General features: G+C 42.1%; 1 protein-coding gene across 1 annotated transcript in view; it reads left to right on the forward strand.

Moving 5' to 3' along the window:
* LOC119786668 overlaps positions 1-18993 on the forward strand; it is a 90854-nt gene that overhangs the window by 36616 nt on the left and 35245 nt on the right. The window contains exons 7-8 of the mRNA XM_038290152.1: positions 7191-7256; positions 15193-15316. Of these exons, the coding sequence (XP_038146080.1) occupies positions 7191-7256; positions 15193-15316 (190 nt within the window). The remainder of the gene's footprint in view (positions 1-7190; positions 7257-15192; positions 15317-18993) is intronic.

The raw sequence follows: 18993 nt of genomic DNA on the forward strand, positions 1-18993 counted from the left end.
CATAGATGCTGCTGGGAGTTTGTTCCAGATCCCTGGAACATAGTCGCTGGGAGTTTGTTCCAGAACCATGGAAAAAATAGAGCTGCGGGAGTTTTTTTCCAGATCCCCTGGGGATAGATTTGCTGGGATTTGTTCCAGATCCAGGAGCATAGTTTGCGGGGGTTTGTTTTTAATCCCTGGAACATAGATGTGCTGGGGGTTTGTTCCAGATCCATGGAGCATAGATTTTTTCTGGGGGTTTGTTCCCCAATCCATGGAGCATGATGCTGTGGGAGTTTGTTCCGATTTTGTGGGGGGGCATAGATGCTGCTGGGAGTTTGTTCCAGATCCTGGAACATAGATGCTGCTGGAGTTTGTTTAGTCCATGGAACAAGATGTGCTGGGGGGGTTTTTCCAGATCCATGGGGGATGATTTGCTGGGAGTTTGTTCCAGATCCGGAACATAGATGCTGCTGGGAGTTTGTTCCCGATCCATGGAGCATAGATTCTGTGGGGTTTTTTCCCGATCCATGGAGAAGATTCTGTGGGGGGTTTTTTTCCGATCCATGGGGAAAATAGAGCTGCTGGGGTTTTTTTTCCAGATCCATGGGGGCATAGATTTGCTGGGAGTTTGTTCCAGATCCATGGAGCATGATTCTCTGGGATTTGTTCCGATCCCTGGGGGCATAGATTCTGCTGGGGGGTTTTTCCAGATCCATAGATGATTCTGCTGGGGGTTTTTTCCAGAATCCGTGGGGGATGATGCTGCTGGGGGTTTGTTCCAGATCCATGGGAAAATAGATGCTGCTGGGAGTTTGTTCCAGATCCATGGAACATAGATGCGCTGGGGGGGTTTGTTCCAGATCCCGGGCATAGATTCGCTGGGGGTTTGTTCAGATCCCTGGGGCATAGATGCTGTGGGGGTTTGTTCCAGATCCATGGGAACATAGATGCGCTGGGAGTTTGTTTTAGACCATGGGAAAAAAGATGCTGCTGGGGGGTTTTTTTCCGATCCATGGGGACTAGTTGCTGGGAGTTTTTTTTCAGATCCATGGAAAAAAATAGATGCTGTGGGGGTTTGTTCCAGATCCCCCTGGAGCATAAAAAACTGCTGGGGTTTGTTCCAGATCCCTGGAGCATAGATTTTTTGCGGGGGTTTTTTTTCCCGATCCATGGAAAAAATAGTGCTGCTGGGGGTTTGTTCCAGATCCCCTGGAGCATAGATTCGTGGAGTTTTTTCAGATCCATGAGCATAGAGCTGCGGGGGGTTTTTTCCAGATCCGGAGCATAGATGTGCTGGGGTTTGTTCCAGATCCTGGAACATAGTGCTGGCTGGGAGTTTTTTTCCCAAACCCCTGGAACTTTAATTGCGCTGGGAGTTTTTCCAAACCTGGAGCATAGATTTTGCTGGGGGTTTGTTAGATCCCCGGGAACATAGATGCTGTGGGGAGTTTGTTCCAGATCCATTGGGGCATAGATTTGCTGGGGGTTTGTTCCAGATCCATGGGAGCATAGATTTGCTGGGGGTTTGTTTTAGATCCATGGAACATAAAAGCTGCTGGGAGTTTGTTCCAGATCCCTGGAGCATAGATTTGCTGGGGGTTTGTTCCCGATCCATGGAGCATGATTTTGCTGGGAGTTTTTTCCAGATCCATGGGGCAAGGGTTTTTGCTGGGGGTTTGTTCCAGATCCATGGAGCATAGATTCTGCTGGGGTTTGTTCCAGATCCATGGAGATAGATTCTGCTGGGGTTGTTCCAGATCCATGGGCATAATTCTGCTGGGGGTTTGTTCCCAAACCGTGGACATAGATGTGCGGGAGTTTGTTCAGATCCCTGGGAACATGATGCTGCTGGGAGTTGTTCCAGTCCCTGGAAATAGTGCTGCGGGATTTGTTCCCCGATCCATGGGCATAGATTCTCTGGGATTTGTTCCGATCCCCTGGGCATAGTGCTGCTGGGGGGGTTTTTTTCCAGTCCTGGAACATAGTGCTGCTGGGAGTTTTTTTTCCAGATCCATGGGGGATGATTTGCTGGGGGTTTGTTCCAGATCCAGGGCATAGATTGCTGGGGTTTGTTCCAGATCCATGGAAAAAAATGAACTGCGGGAGTTTTTTCCCAAAACCCGGGCAAGATTCTCGGGAGTTTTTTCCAGACCCCGGGGCATAGATTGCTGGGGTTTTTTCAGATCCATGGAAAAAAAGATCTGCTGGGAGTTTGTTCCAGATCCATGGCATAATGCTGCGGGGGTTTGTTTTCCCGATCCATGGGCATAGATTCTGCTGGGAGTTTTGTTCCAAAACCATGAGCATAGATGTGCTGGGGTTTGTTCCAGAACATGGAACATGATGTTGCTGGGGTTTGTTTTAGGTCCCGGAAAAATAGATGCTGCTGGGGGTTTGTTCCAGATCCAGGAAAAATAGATGCTGCTGGGGGTTTGTTCAGATCCAGGAACATAGATGCTGCTTTTGGGGGTTTGTTCCAATCCATGGGGGCATAGATTCTTGGGAGTTTTTCCCCGATCCTGGAGCATGATTCTGCTGGGAGTTTGTTCCGATCCATGGAACTTTGATGCTGCTGGGAGTTTGTTCCAGCCATGGAGGATAATTCTGCTGGGAGTTTGTTCCCAAACCCTGGAGCATAGATTGTGTGGGGGGTTTGTTTTCCCGATCCGGGACCCTAGTGCGTGGGAGTTTGTTCCAATCCAGGAAAATAATGCGCTGGGGTTTTTCCCAAACCCCGGAGCAAGATTTTTGCTGGGTTTTGTTCCCAAACATGGAACATAGATGTGCTGGGAGTTTTGTTCCAGACCATGGAGCATAATTCTGCTGGGGGTTTGTTCCAGATCCTTTGGGGATAGATTCGTGGGAGTTTGTTCCAGATCCTTGGGGAAATAGATGCTGTGGGAGTTTGTTTTTTTCCCGATCCATGGACATAGATTCTGCTGGGAGTTTTTTTTTAGATCCATGGAGCATAGATTTTTGTGGGGGTTTTTTCCAGATCCAGGAGCATAGATTCTGCTGGGAGTTTTTCCAGATCCATGGAGCATAGATTCTGTGGGGTTTGTTCCAGATCCTGGAGCATAGATTCTGCTGGGAAAATTGTTTCCAGACCACGGAGCATAGATTCTGCTGGGAGTTTTTTCCGATCCGTGGAAATTGATGGTGCTGGGGGTTTTGTTCCCGATCCCCTGAAATAGATGCTGCTGGGGGTTTTTTCCAGTTTCCTGGGAACATAGATTCTGTGGGGGGTTTTTTCCAGATCCAGGAGCATAGATTTTGTGGGAGTTTGTTCCAGATCCGTGGGGGATAGATGCTGGGGGAGTTTGTTCCAGATCCCCTGGAACATAGATCTGCTGGGAGTTTGTTTCCCCCGATCCATGGAGCATAATTTTTGCTGAGAGTTTGTTCAGATCCATGGAGCATAGTTCTGTGGGGAGTTTGTTTTCCAACCATGGAACAAGATGCTGGGGGATTTTTCCGATCCAGGAGGATGATTCTGCTGGGGGTTTGTTTCCCGATCCATGGAGCATAGATGCCCCGCTGGGAGTTTTGTTCCAGATCCGTGGAGCATAGATGCTGCTGGGGTTTGTCCCCATCCATGGAACATAGATGCTGCTGGGGTTTTTTTTCCAGAACCATGGAGCATAGAATCGCTGGGAGTTTTTTTCAGTTCCCCCCTGGAGCAAATGTGCGGGAGTTTGTTCCCGATCCGTGGCATGTGCTGCTGGGAGTTTTTCCAGACCTGGAACATTTGATGCTGGGGGTTTGTTCCAGACCCCCTGGAAAATTTGATGGGGTGCAGTTTGTTCCAGATCCATGGAGCATAGATTTTGCTGGAGTTTGTTTTTGATCCATGGAACATAGATGTGCTGGGGTTTGTTCCCGATCCATGGAGCTAGATTTGGCGGGGTTTGTTCCCCGATCCTGGAGATAGATTTTGCTGGGAGTTTGTTCCGTCCATGGAAAATAGATGCTGTGGGAGTTTGTTCCGTCCCTGGGGCTGATTCTGCTGGAGTTTGTTTCCCGATCCATGGAGATAGATTTCTGCGGGGTTTGTTCCAGATCCATGGGCTTGATTCGCGGGATTTGTTCCAGATCCATGGAGCATAGATTCTGGCTGGAAGTTGTTTTTCCCGATCCTGGAGATAGATTCTGGGGGGAGTTTTTTTTTTAGATCCTGGAGCATAGATTTCTGCTGGAAGTTTTGTTCCAATCCCCGGAGCATAGACTGCTGGAATTTGTTCCAGATCCGTGGAGCATAGATGCTGCTGGGAGTTTGTTTCAGATCCGTGGAGCATAGATGCTGCTGGGAGTTTGTTCCAGATCCATGGAACATAGATGCTGCTGGGAGTTTGTTCCAGATCCATGGAGCATAGATTCTGCTGGGAGTTTGTTCCAGATCCGTGGAGCATAGATGCTGCTGGGAGTTTGTTCCAGATCCGTGGAGCATAGATGCTGCTGGGAGTTTGTTCCAGATCCGTGGAGCATAGATGCTGCTGGGAGTTTGTTCCAGATCCATGGAGCATAGATTCTGCTGGGAGTTTGTTCCAGATCCGTGGAGCATAGATGCTGCTGGGAGTTTGTTCCAGATCCGTGGAGCATAGATTCTGCTGGGAGTTTGTTCCAGTTCCATGGAACATAGATGCTGCTGGGAGTTTGTTCCAGATCCGTGGAGCATAGATGCTGCTTCTCCATGTTTGGTTCTAGTTCTAGGTGGACAGAGGAGCTGGAACTAGAAGACCTGAGTGGTCTGTGAGGTAGATCCACTAACAACAGATCTATTATGGATTGAGTTGCTGATCTATTCAGTGATTTCTAGACTAACAGAAGGATGTTAAAGTCTATTCTCTGAGCTACAGGGAGCCAGAGGAAGGACTTCAGAACCGGGCTGAAGTGATCTACTTTCTATAGTTCTAGTGAGGACGCAGGCAGCAGCATCTGGATCAGCTGTCTGATCTACTTTCTATAGTTCTAGTGAGGACGCAGGCAGCAGCATCTGGATCAGCTGTCTGATCTACTTTCTATAGTTCTAGTGAGGACGCAGGCAGCAGCGTCTGGATCAGCTGTCTGATCTACTTTCTATAGTTCTAGTGAGGACGCAGGCAGCAGCATCTGGATCAGCTGTCTGATCTACTTTCTATAGTTCTAGTGAGGACGCAGGCAGCAGCGTCTGGATCAGCTGTCTGATCTACTTTCTATAGTTCTAGTGAGGACGCAGGCAGCAGCATCTGGATCAGCTGTCTGATCTACTTTCTATAGTTCTAGTGAGGACGCAGGCAGCAGCGTCTGGATCAGCTGTCTGATCTACTTTCTATAGTTCTAGTGAGGACGCAGGCAGCAGCGTCTGGATCAGCTGTCTGATCTACTTTCTATAGTTCTAGTGAGGACGCAGGCAGCAGCGTCTGGATCAGCTGTCTGATCTACTTTCTATAGTTCTAGTGAGGACGCAGGCAGCAGCGTCTGGATCAGCTGTCTGATCTACTTTCTATAGTTCTAGTGAGGACGCAGGCAGCAGCGTCTGGATCAGCTGTCTGATCTACTTTCTATAGTTCTAGTGAGGACGCAGGCAGCAGCGTCTGGATCAGCTGTCTGATCTACTTTCTATAGTTCTAGTGAGGACGCAGGCAGCAGCATCTGGATCAGCTGTCTGATCTACTTTCTATAGTTCTAGTGAGGACGCAGGCAGCAGCGTCTGGATCAGCTGTCTGATCTACTTTCTATAGTTCTAGTGAGGACGCAGGCAGCAGCGTCTGGATCAGCTGTCTGATCTACTTTCTATAGTTCTAGTGAGGACGCAGGCAGCAGCGTCTGGATCAGCTGTCTGATCTACTTTCTATAGTTCTAGTGAGGACGCAGGCAGCAGCGTCTGGATCAGCTGTCTGATCTACTTTCTATAGTTCTAGTGAGGACGCAGGCAGCAGCGTCTGGATCAGCTGCAGTCTGATGGACTTTTTAGGCAAACCTATGAAGACTCTGCTGCAGTGATCAATTCTACCATAGATAAATGCATGAAGGAGTTTTTCTAGATCCTGCTGGACATTAGTCCTTTAATCCTGGAGATGTTCTTCAGGTGATTAAAGGCTGATTTAGTTCCTGCCTTTATGAGCCTCTGAAGGTTCAGATCTGACTCCATCACTGCACCCAGATTTAGAGTCTGATTACTGGTTTCTAGCTGGATTAACTGAAACTAGGTTTGCTTTGCTTTGGTCCACAGTTTAGTTTTAATTAAGCAGAAAATTAGTCCATATCCTTGCTTTGATTTGTTCTATGGATAACTGCTGGTTATTATTATCTAATTTAGGGGGAGCATGTAAATATAAATTAGGGGGGGGGGCAAAAACTCACCCTTGGGATTTTTTGGCTTCTGATTTAAAGTTATCTACTGAAACCTTCCCTCATTTTGTTTATTTTAAAGCGGCCGTTTATACTCTGTTCTGATCAACCCATAAAAAGCATTTTCTTTTTACAGTCAATGCACCATGTAAGATCAAATAGAAAATAAGGTTACAATGAAGAAATAATCCACCAGATTTAACTTCCATTAATTTTTAGTTCCTGAAACTATGAATCATTTAAATTCCAAGTTTTACGGTCAGTTGTTTATTCTTTCCTTTTTAAAGCTTCTACTGTTGATAGTTAAAACATTTTCTTCTCCAGATTGAAACCAGCTCCTCCAGAATGTGTTGATATGTCCTTTGAAAAGGTGTGAACAGAGTGAAAAGCGAGGATGTGCTTCAGCCTCCATAATACCTTCGCTGTCTGTAGAAAGCAAAGATAGGTTTGCAATCTCAGTCACCAACTGTGAAGAGATTACAGCAGCTTTAACATGTGAGAAGGGAGCAGTTGCTGAGCTGCAAAGACCTGTCCTGAAACCAACTGTAAAAACATTTCATTTACTCTTTCTGGAGATTCGCACGTTATTGTAGAAACGGATTTCTGCTGCTTCACAGGATGCGATGCTTGAGGAGCGAGAACGAAGATCTCAGCGTCGCTCCCGAAGGCTTCCTTTGTTTTGAAAAATTTTACTAAAACATTTGGAGGATAAAGGCGAAGAATTACAAACGGAGAACGAGATGATAGAAAGTTTTAATTGATTGTGGGAAAGTTAAATGTTACCTGATCACTGATTAAACTTTCATTTTGTCTTTTTTTCTTCTTTACTTTTTTATTTTCATCGGATCTAACCATCTCTGTCTGTCTTTTATTTACAGCGTATCCATTGGGATCAGTTATGTGTTGGCTGGCAGCGAAGCCTTTGCTGCCCTCCTTCATATCAGGTGAGTTTTTAATGAAGAAAGAAATGTGAATTTTCTCAATTAAGGAACATTTTATCAAACCCAAAATCAGACAGCAATCAGAATCACCTTTAATCTCTTAATAGATTTATTTTCCAGTTCAGCATCAGTTAATCAACTTAAAGGAGTTCATCTCGCTGTGTTAAAGCAGCTGTGCAGGTTAGATGAACAGAGCGCTAAGGTTTCCTCTCCAGGCTTTCTTTAGAGTCCATCATAAATAAATAAACATTTCTCGGCTTTTCCTAAACAGATATTTGAGATGTAAAGTAATTAGATATTTAAAAAAATATGTGATTGTAAAATTAACAAAATGGCTTCCCCAACGTCTGCTTTACCTATCTACTGATCAAGTGATGATAACATTACATGAGGTTGCAGCATAAAATCCATAAATTCTTAAACATTGTTGTCTGAAGTATATTGACAATAAAAGGATAAGGAGATGAGAAAGTAAACGAATGAAAGAACTGAGCACTGTTTTAGGCTGCAGAGGTGAACTTTCTTAAAACAAAATAGAAGACAGAAAATAATGTTGACGAAAGATAAAGTGGGAAATGCACCTGAGTGAAGTTGGCCCCCCCACCTTCTTCAAATCAGACAAAATTGGTGTCAAACGTTTGTGCAGCAATAATTTTCCTTTGTGCCGCTATCGTTTTAAAGATATAAAGAAATATTTCTAGAGGTCATCAAAGGTTAACCAGTCCCCCCCCCCACTTTATTCAAATTAGCAAATCCAAAGCAGCACAAACGAAAATTATTGCTGCACAAACGGAGCACAAAAGTTTGACACTAATTTTGTCTGATTTGAAGGGGGGGGGGGGGGGGGGGGGGGGGGGGGGGGGCAACTTCACTCAGGTGGGAAATGCTGCTAAAGAGGTTTGTGAGTTTTTTTAAAGAGTGTGCAAACAAAAATATTTTTGCATCCAAAAGCTCGCAGTAAAAAGTGATGTCTTGCACAACTATAAGCGTTTATTTCATTAGAAATAGTGTTGATTTCCAGCATCTTAACCAGTCCTATCCAGACTGAGCAGCAAACCTGCTGCTAATAATGAGTTTTATATCAAACCTTTTTCATTTAGGCGATGAAACTAACAAACTCCATAAAAAAAATAAAAACCATGGCTCTTCTGCTTTGAATAGAATGAGCCGTTTCAAGGATGGTCCACATCTCATGGGACACTGTTGATTCATTATGGCAAAGTTATTCAAGGTTTATAAAGGATGTAGTTTTTAATGAATTCATTTACAACCATTTCACGGTTAACACAATTAGTTTGTTTTAATTGAATGACGGTTAACATGGAGGTCCCCGTTAGTTAATAACAGAACAGACACCTTGTCTTTACAGAAAGGCTCCTCCTGGTTGTATTTGGGTAACAGCTGTTCTGCTCTTTATTCACCAGGTACATCAATTAGCAGCGGCAGATTTAGACAGACGGAGGTCACAGTTTACTTCACTCATGGCGGGAAAAAAAAAAAGGGTCCATCTGTAACTGTGATTTTGATTTTCTCTACTATAAACAAACGGCTCTATAATAGTTTCCTTTCACATCTGGCTGATCAGCTTTCTGGTTTCTGTGGACCTTGTGGCCGATGTTAGACCAGATGTTGCATCATTTAAAAAAAGAGTCCAGCCAACATTGAGGCTTCATAAGAATCTGGGAAATCCTTAAATGTTGGATGATTTCTGAATGTTGGAATGAAAATATCTTTAATCACAATCATCCCTCCTACCTTTATCATCTCAGCCACGATAGATGCAGCTGTGCTTTAAAGTTTACACACCCTCCCATTAAAGAAAATGATAAATTCACACCATTAATTCAAATAACACAATAATTTATCATTTAGAAACAGAAAATACTGATTTTGAAAGCTACTGCTCACATTATGTAGGTTTATAAATCATTTTTTTATTAGTACAGAAAAGATGTGAGGAAATATTGGTAAATATTCAGCTCTACTGTTTTGGATAGATGTTAGTTAGATTAGAGTCCTGCAACAGGTCGGGTACCCGCGGGTCCCCGACGGGTCACCCACTGAAATGTTCTTTTGCGGGTGAAAAATACATAAATAAAAATAAACGGGTCTGGCTGATATTTTTTTAGTGCAGGTAGTTGGTGATTTTTTTTCTTATGCGTGTGTTGTTATGGACATCAGAAATGTTCTATTAATCAGGCACTGGGGTCACCCTTGTTGTAGCTTAAAGCCCTGCCGGCAGTGTGGGCTTCCCTCCAAAAAGGCCACAGTCAGTGCAAACACGTCTGCTGCAGTGTTAATGGCGCTGTTCTGCAGCGCAGCGCACTATAGCCTACTGTATTACTTGATGTGTTAACGGGTCGGGTTGCGGGTTAAATATCGTCAGGTGGGGTTCGGATTTGAATTGAAGATATCCGTGGGTGACGGGTCGGGTTCGTTAGTCATCCTAACAGCTTCGGACGGGTGCGGGTTGGTAAAACTCGACCCGTGAAGGACTCTAAGTTAGATTGACATGTTTCAGAATGATAGAAGCAGCTGCTCAATGTTTTCAAAGTGACTTAATATACAGCGGCGGTTAATGATTTATTACAGCAGCAGCCATTCAAAACGGCCCTTCCCAGTCCAACGGCAGCCGAATGGCGGCCCATTTCCCTGCAGCTCCCAGCAGAAGCCCCTCCAACTCCCAGACACTGCAGTGACCCCGTATTGCATATATTTTAGTCTGACTCCCCCTTTCACTGACTTACAGCGTCTGACCAGGAGATGGCGCTTCTCTGTAGATCTGAATGTCCACAAATCATGACAGGAAGAATATTTAGGTACAAAGATTGATGTATAAAAATAAATTGCAGAGGACCAGCCAAGGACCAGCCAAGGACCAGACAAAGAAAGTGGGGAAATTGTAAATGGCTAATTCTTCAAATTCAAGCTTATTTGAGGATGAAAACGTTTCATAATCTGTTTAGCTGCCTTACTCCTATAACTCCCAGACTCCACATCCTCCATCAACCCTCCGCCCCGCTCACGTACGTGGTGCGGAGCACGTGTGCTGTCGTATTTATCAATGAAAACTGTTCCCCACACTGCAAAAATTATCTAGAAATAAGTCAAAACGTCTTAAATTAAATGTATTTACCATTAATTTGAGTAGGTAAATAAGATTAATTGCCAATGGGATGAGGAAATTTACTCTTAAAATAAGATAATTAGATAATATACACTTGAAATAAGACAATTAATTGTTTTTTTTTTCATATTTTAAATGTAAATTGTCTTATTCCATTGGCAAAGTGTCTCACTTACCCCCTAAATTCAAGAAAAAATGCACTTATTTTAATAAATAATCCGCTACTCATTTGTACGTCACCGTCCGCGTACGTCTTCTCAGTCCGTCGCTGCTCCGGCCGGGTCAAAATCCACCGTTGTTATCGCGCCAAACAGGAAGAAGAACAGTGAGAAGATCTGGTTTGTCAAATTCAAATATTGCAACGATAGATTGGTAACTACAAATTAGAGCATAATTATTATATATTCCAAAATATAAGACTATTTAATGAAATTATTGAATGCAAACTATTGGTACGTCAACAAACCAGGAAGCAGATTTCTCATCTCCATCAAAATATTTATTTCATACCAAGAGGCTTAAAATTTACATCAAATCGATTCACAACAAATTTCCAAGAGCGCATCTCACAACTTCTTTTATGATTGAACATTATTGATCTTACATTGGAGAAATTCACTCTTTTCATTTAACCCATCCCCTCCATCCAGAGTAGAGGAGGCTGAGATGGTCTTTGCTGTTTTAATGGTGAAGCAGAAGGTAAAAAAACATAAATCCAGAAATAACAGGCCAGGAACTCAGGAAGCAAAAACTAGAGAAGCTCAGGAGAAACAGACAAGAAGAAATGAAAAGGATCCAGCACTGAGGGACTGCAGAGGAGTATATATGGGAGACAGAAAGGAATGGGACAGTAGGGGGCATCAAAGAGTAACCAGGTAAAACAGGACTCTTAACTGGAAAATAACTTAAAAATAAGACTAAAGTGGAATAAAACTAATAACTTCAAAATAAGGAATAAACGAGGGGAAAGCTAGAGGATAAAGGGAACTGGAGATAACTGAAGCCATGAAAAACCTAAACTAAAGATAAAAGGATGAATATTTCACCAAAACTAGACCTAGAATAAATTATAGCGAAAATGCTGAAGAGAAATAACAAGAAAGAGTAAAACTAAGATGATGTTAATATGTTTAAATCTTGCGTCAGAATATTATAAATAAAGCATAAACCAAAATGAAATTACACAGAACCAAAAAGTCCGAGGGGCCGATTATGACATCGTTTTAAAAAAACTGAAATAAAAGATTTTTAGCTTTTTTAAAAACCCATAACATATGAAGATGACCCTGTAGAGGAGACTCTGAGAAAAGCTGCATGGAGCCGTTTTTAAAGAAACAATAAAAAGACTTTTTTAGCGAAAAGAGACGGGGAAAATACCCCACTTTGTGTTTTTTTTATTTCTATGATGATGTGATGGAAAAAAGGGCTAATCACAGCCATGCTCTAATGGTTTTTTATTATTCTGTTTTTTAAAAAACCCTGTTTGTCGGGTTTGCCCCTTTGCTGGGGAAAAGGGGAGCTTAGGCAGCTCAGAAAGCTTTTGAATTCGACCTAAAGACACCTTTGATGCTGAAATTAGACGCTAATTTTGGGAAAAGCAAATGAACTGTGGTTTACACATATGAGCCGGCTGCTTCAGTTTTTGTTGACAGAAAGAAATCCTTTCATTTCAAAGTTTAAAGAGTACATGGATATACAGGTAAATGAATGTAACTGTATTTCTTAGGAGCAAAGAAAAAAAATCTAAGTCATAATGAAATATACAAAATACATTTTTTGTATATTTTTTCTGTAAAGTTGCAATTACAATTTGTCTTTTATTCTTCTGAAAAAAAAAAACAAAAAAAATATTAACTTCAGTAAAACAAATTTTCCCCGCTTATAAAGCAGCATGTTTTTAAATCAATCGTTATTGAGCCTTTATTTATTTCGTATTTTTTTTAAATTTTATGGCAGAGTTGGTCCTCCGAAACCCCCACCTCACCCAAAAGGGAGGGGTCTCGGGGGTTTTAAAATTTATTGAACTTTTTTTAATTGTGATTATTTTTCCCAAAATGAAAATATTGCGCACCCCTTCTGGGGACAAGGTTTTCAAGCATTAAAACAACGGAAAACCAATGCTTCCATTTTATGAAGCCCAACTAAAGTCCCAGGGTTAAGGTGTTATTAATTAAATTTTTTTTTTTGCGTTATTTTTTGGTTTGTTTTAACTGAATCTTAAAAAAGGGGAGTTTTTGTGTGTTTAGGTGGCTTCCCCTTTTTTTTTTTCCCAAGTGACTAACTTTTAAGGAGCGGTGTTACTGTATTAAAAAGTGGTTTAAATGTTAAACCTAAAAATGCAGTACCAAAAAAGTGAAGTGGGTTTAAACTCACGTTGGGATTATTTGGGCCCCGGTTCTGTTTTTTCAAAATCTCCCCCTCCCGGTATAATTATTTTATAGAAACGGGGAATTTTTTTGTTTTTTGCCCAGAAAATTCCTTTCCCCAAAAATTATTTATTCACACTCTGCGGGAGGTGGGATGCTTCTTGGGCACGCTCGGGTGCTTATTACAGCATGCTTGCGCAGGGGAGATCAGCGATTTGTTGTGGGAGTGGGAAGGCGGGTATTGGAAGTGAAAAAAACTTGGGAGGTCCTTCGGAAAAAAAACCGTTTTTTTCCCGCTTTTGGAAGGGGGAGTCAGCAGTGTACAGGTTTTTGTGCGAATCACCGCCCCCCCTGATCCCCCCTCTTTAGGGCGGAAACCCCCTGGCGCAAATCCCAGAGCTACAGAGGATGGAAGTATTCTGAGTGGTTTTACCCCTGACCACCACTTACTTGATTTAATTGGTAGTGAGTTTTAGATTTTAAAAGTCGGGTTTTCCCAGAGCCTGAAATTAAAGGATTAGGAAACAATCTTTTAACCAGCAAATACAGTTAAATTCCTGTGTTTATTTAAGATAAACCGGGGGCTTAGTTATCTCAAAAGAAGGTGGGAAATTTGTAATTTAAATCCCTTTAGCTTTAGCAACATAAATTTTTTATGCTTTTCGATTCATGTTTTTGTTTTTGAAACAACTTGTTGGTGTTAAATCAAAAATTTTGTAGGAGGGGCTTCAAATGTTATCAATGTGTTTTTTGATTGTATTTTAAAATTTTATTCAAAGCTTTACGTGTATAATACCCAGTTTTTGAATAGTTCATTTGATGGACTCCTTATTTCTTAATGCGTGTTTTTATTTTTTCACTCAACAAAATCAGCGGATTTTATATTACTCCAACATTAGAGGAAAATCGTTCGTCAGGGGAAAAATCATGGGTTTTATTTTTCCTAAAAAAATAATAAGTTCACACTGATTTAATGAAATTTTGCGTTAAATCTGTAAACAAATGAAAAAAAAAAAATTTTTTTTCGTGATCACTGAGTTGGGAGCGGCCATTTTCCTCCAAATATAGTACCCCTCCCTCCCGCCCCTTCCGCAGTGACGTCCGGTGCGGTAAGCCAGCGCCTTTCCCCCTTTCCCAACTAAAAAAATGGGACTACTAGAAATTGCAATCAACAACAATTATTGAAGATTTCCCGAGGACTTCACCATTGAAAAACACCGGCTAAGTGAAACTGACAATGCCCAGGCATGGGAGTGGATGCTGGGAAAACATCGGGGAAAAGTGAAAAAAAAAAAGTTTTTCCACCTTTCTGATTCCTGATCTCCAACGGGTTGGTCGTTGGATCGCCAACTTGAAGAGGGGGATTTGCCATCGAACTTCTGGCCAGAGAAAAAACCCGTAATATGTAGCCAAATTTTGGAGAAGAATGTTTTCAAGATGACTTGGATAATAGGCATTGGCAAACCCAGAACAATTGGGACTTATCAACAGCCATTTCCCCACCGTGCAATGTCACTAACCAGTAGGTGGCAGTAGTGTTCTTAAAAACTGGATGCCTTCCCGTAAAACACTTCACATGAAAATTATTTTAAAAATTTTTAAAAAAAGAAGATTTGGAAAAATATGAGAAATATGAAAAAAAAATTATTTGATCTTATCTATATAAGATCAGATCAATTACTTAAAGATAGATGAACGGATGGACGCTGAGACTTTATTGCTATTTCTTAGTTTTTGAAGCTATTTCTGCAGATATTGTACACTAATTCCATGTTCTTAGCACCTTTAAAATGATCTGTCTTTTTCACTTTCCTGCTCTATCCACTTAAAAACAGTTCATATAATAAGTTAACATTTCTTAAATTAAGTTTCCTTTCTCTTAATTGTAGCTGGTGAATGGATGAATACTGTTGTATGTTGGATAATCAAAGCTACAGCATGTAAAGTTAAATATTAAGACAGAGTATCAGGTCAGGCTAGAGATTTTTTTCTTCTATTTCAGGAATAAAGTTGTAACATTATGTGAATAAAGTCATCATTCAACAACCCGTTTCAGAAAGAAAGCTTGGAGCTCCGCCCAGCAGATGACGGCCGACCAGCTCCACCAATCAGCAACCAGAGTCCACTTTGACATCCTGCCCAGTTTGATGCTGCTGCTAAAAGATTTCCTGATTTGTCAAACCGATGCTAAAGTAGAACTTCACATGAAAGAAAGGGCTTCTGGTAAAAGTTGTCATAAAATACGACTTTATTCTCAAAATAGAAGAAAAGAAATCTCTTGCATGGCCCTAATACTCCGTCGTAGAGTTGAGATTTATCAAAGGTGGCGCTTTAGACTTTCAGACACTTAATGAAGCAGAGGGAGGCATACCTGCAATGTAGAACAACAAACTAAATTTGAATTCCTTGTGACTTTTTTTTTCCATGTGCTTCCATGTCTCCACAGACACATTTACGTGATCCCGGCCTTCACCTGGATTCTAACACTTGCTATTCTACTTGCTCACACAGTCGTTCAGCCGATCACTTCATTGCTCACCCTCCTGAAGGGAATTCTGCTCATTGTTACGGTAACTGGGATTCTCCTCATTCTTTTCAATCTTAGTTTGGCATTTTTCAAACTCAATGTTGTGCTGATAAAAGATGCTTCTTCCAGAGGAAGAACTGATGGGTTAAGCATGAGAATTATGATGATTACGGCGTTGCACTTTCAACCAAATGTAGACGTTGTTTCAACGTAGATTATTTCATCTTTTTAATGTTTTTGCAACCAATTTTTGCATGGTGGGAATTACTTGATGGACATTAACTCCATAAAAGGAATTTCTCTCAGTGTCGTTATTTTATTGCTGTCCACTAAAGGGTGTCTCCATTGATTCTTAAGCAGAGTTCTGTTGTTCTGGGATATATCTGCCTCTTCTGAGACACATACACTATATTGCCAAAAGTATTTGCTCACCCATCCAAATTATTGGAATCAGGTGTTCCAATCACTTCCATGGCCACAGGTGTATAAATTCAAGCACCTAGGCATGCAGACTGTTTTTACAAACATTTGTGAAAGAATGGGTCGCTCTCAGGAGCTCAGTGAATTCCAGCGTGGAACTGTGATAGGATGCCACCTGTGCAACAAATCCAGTCGTGAAATTTCCTCGCTCCTAAATATTCCACAGTCAACTGTCAGCTGTATTATAAGAAAATGGAAGTGTTTGGGAACGACAGCAACTCAGCCACGAAGTGGTAGGCCACGTAAACTGACGGAGCGGGGTCAGCGGATGCTGAAGCGCATAGTGCGAAGAGGTCGCCAACTTTCTGCAGAGTCAATCACTACAGACCTCCAAACTTCATGTGGCCTTCAGATTAGCTCAAGAACAGTGCGCAGAGAGCTTCATGGAATGGGTTTCCATGGTCGAGCAGCTGCATCCAAGCCATACATCACCAAGTGCAATGCAAAGCGTCGGATGCGGTGGTGTAAAGCACGCCGCCACTGGACTCTAGAGCAGTGGAGACGCGTTCTCTGGAGTGACGAATCGCGCTTCTCCATCTGGCAATCTGATGGACGGGTCTGGGTTTGGCGGTTGCCAGGAGAACGGTACTTGTCTGACTGCATTGTGCCAAGTGTAAAGTTTGGTGGAGGGGGGATTATGGTGTGGGGTTGTTTTTCAGGAGCTGGGCTTGGCCCCTTAGTTCCAGTGAAAGGAACTCTGAATGCTTCAGCATACCAAGACATTTTGGACAATTCCATGCTCCCAACTTTGTGGGAACAGTTTGGAGCTGGCCCCTTCCTCTTCCAACATGACTGTGCACCAGTGCACAAAGCAAGGTCCATAAAGACATGGATGACAGAGTCTGGTGTGGATGAACTTGACTGGCCTGCACAGAGTCCTGACCTCAACCCGATAGAACACCTTTGGGATGAATTAGAGCGGAGACTGAGAGCCAGGCCTTCTCGTCCAACATCAGTGTGCGACCTCACAAATGCCCTTCTGGAAGAATGGTCAAAAATTCCCATAAACACACTCCTAAACCTTGTGGACAGCCTTCCCAGAAGAGTTGAAGCTGTTCTAGCTGCAAAGGGTGGACCGACGTCATATTGAACCCTATGGATTAGGAACGGGATGTCACTTAAGCTCATATGTGAGTCAAGGCAGGTGAGCAAATACTTTTGGCAATATAGTGTATATGTATACGTGTGTCTATATATATATATATATATATATATATATATATATATATATATATATTAGGGATGGGACGATTTATGAAAACCGTCAGAACCGTTCGGTTCGACTGTCTCGGTTCGGTTTGCGTGTGTTTCGTTCGGTTCATGCGCTGCTCCTTTTTCTCATAGGGGAAGCGTTTACACTCCAGAGCAGAAGGTGGCGGCACTGAGACCAAAGCCAAACACCAGTAGTAAACAAGAAGAAGAAGAAGCGAAGCAGCGTAGCCGGGTGTAGCAGAAAATAATCAGTTGTTGTGGAGAATTGTGTGGGTATGGCGAGTGGGAAAGAACAGGAGTTGGAAGACGCGCCAGCAGCACTTTATAGGTCTGCTGTATGGGACCACTTTGCATTTAGAGTGACCTACGATGACGGCGGAAAGAAAGCGGTGGATAAAAGTGCAACAGTGTGCAAGCATTGACAACATGACCAACATGTCAGGCTAACCCCGAAATCCCTCATACTCCGTCAGCGCTCCGCCCCGCTGCGCTCCAGACCGGCTGCTCAAAGCAAAGCCTACAGCCTCCACTGTGGCTCCCGTCCGCTCCGCTCTGAGTCCCTTGGAGATGGTAGAGAGCATGCACGAGATGATTAAATTCAAAGCAGCAAAACATGTGGAAATGATCCAGGGTTTCCGCGGATCATTTAAAATAATTACAATCTATTATTTTTGGGGGATTTTTTCATTAATTTCATAAATTTTAATGGGATTTCAGTGTAACAATCAACATATACCGAATCGAACCGAACCGTGGATTTTGTGAATCGTTCCACCCTTAATATATATATATATATATATATATATATATATATATATATATATATATATATATATATATATTTCTACTATTAAATATTTTTCTCACAAATATTTTCAGAAAAATTCTGCCTGTATTTTTAAAGGTCAGAAAGTCATTTTGGGCCCCCCTCTGTATGGGCCTGTTTGTCCCTCCCCCGGCGGGCGTGTCTTTAGCCGATTTCCTTATTGAGTCACTGATGTCATTCAATAAATGGCTAGTTGTAATATCCCCCTGAGGTGTATCATAGTCTCTCTGTGACAGCCTTATATTGCTGTTGTCATGGTTACTGGGACATGTGGCATTTTGGCTTTTTAAACTACTTTATGTAGTAATTTGTAGACGGCCGCGGGGCGTTGCAAACAGTTCTGCATTTGACTTTCTGCAGATAAGGATTTCTAAAGGACAGGTGTGCAGTAACACGTCTACGTAACGTTTTATGTGAGATTTCTTCCTACCACCAACTTTTAGTGGGAAAGCTGCACACTATTTTAAATACACGCCGCCGCTGTAGTTCCTCTTTGTTAGATGCGATGCAGCTGGTGTTACAAACATTTATCTATGGGGAGAATTTACAGTTTGCTTCAAGATCAATACAATATAGTCAATTAATACAATAAGTCTGACACAACATTTACATCAATCGCACATGTCTGGTAAAGTGTTACAACAGCTTTACTTACAGCCTTTTCAATGTTGCCGTGCACAGAGAAAATAATAAATAAATAAATCAGCCCTGCTGTGTCATTAAAGCAGCACCCTGAGTTCACACTGTGCTCCACTGGCCTTCAGCACAAATCCTCCTGGATTTTGTAGAAAAGCGGTGTAACACTGCAGAGAGTTTCTCTGACTTTGTTGTTTCTGCAGTTTTTCCCCATCATCCCTGAGAGACTCGTCTACCTGTGCACTAAACTTCTCTGTGATGCAAACAGCAGCAGACAAACCCAACATAGTGAGGCACAGCTGTTAAATACGGCTTCCATAGCTTAAAACCTAACAGCGAACTTTATTTAACAATCCCAGCATACTACTCAGTCAAAATGGCATAAGGTGATAAAAAGAAGAGTTTTTGATTAAATTGGTCTGTAGCAGTTCTACCTGTAAAGTTCCCTCTATTAACAGGACACTATTGTTCTTTATGAAGTACTAAAACATTTCTAACAACTTTTTTATTGAATATATTGTGCTTATTTTTTACCAAAAATGGTCTGTTTGTTATAAAGTTCTGTT

Source organism: Cyprinodon tularosa, unplaced genomic scaffold, assembly GCF_016077235.1.
Source record: "Cyprinodon tularosa strain WSP-4 unplaced genomic scaffold, ASM1607723v1 ctg1072, whole genome shotgun sequence".
NCBI classification, from domain to species: Eukaryota; Metazoa; Chordata; class Actinopteri; order Cyprinodontiformes; family Cyprinodontidae; genus Cyprinodon; species Cyprinodon tularosa.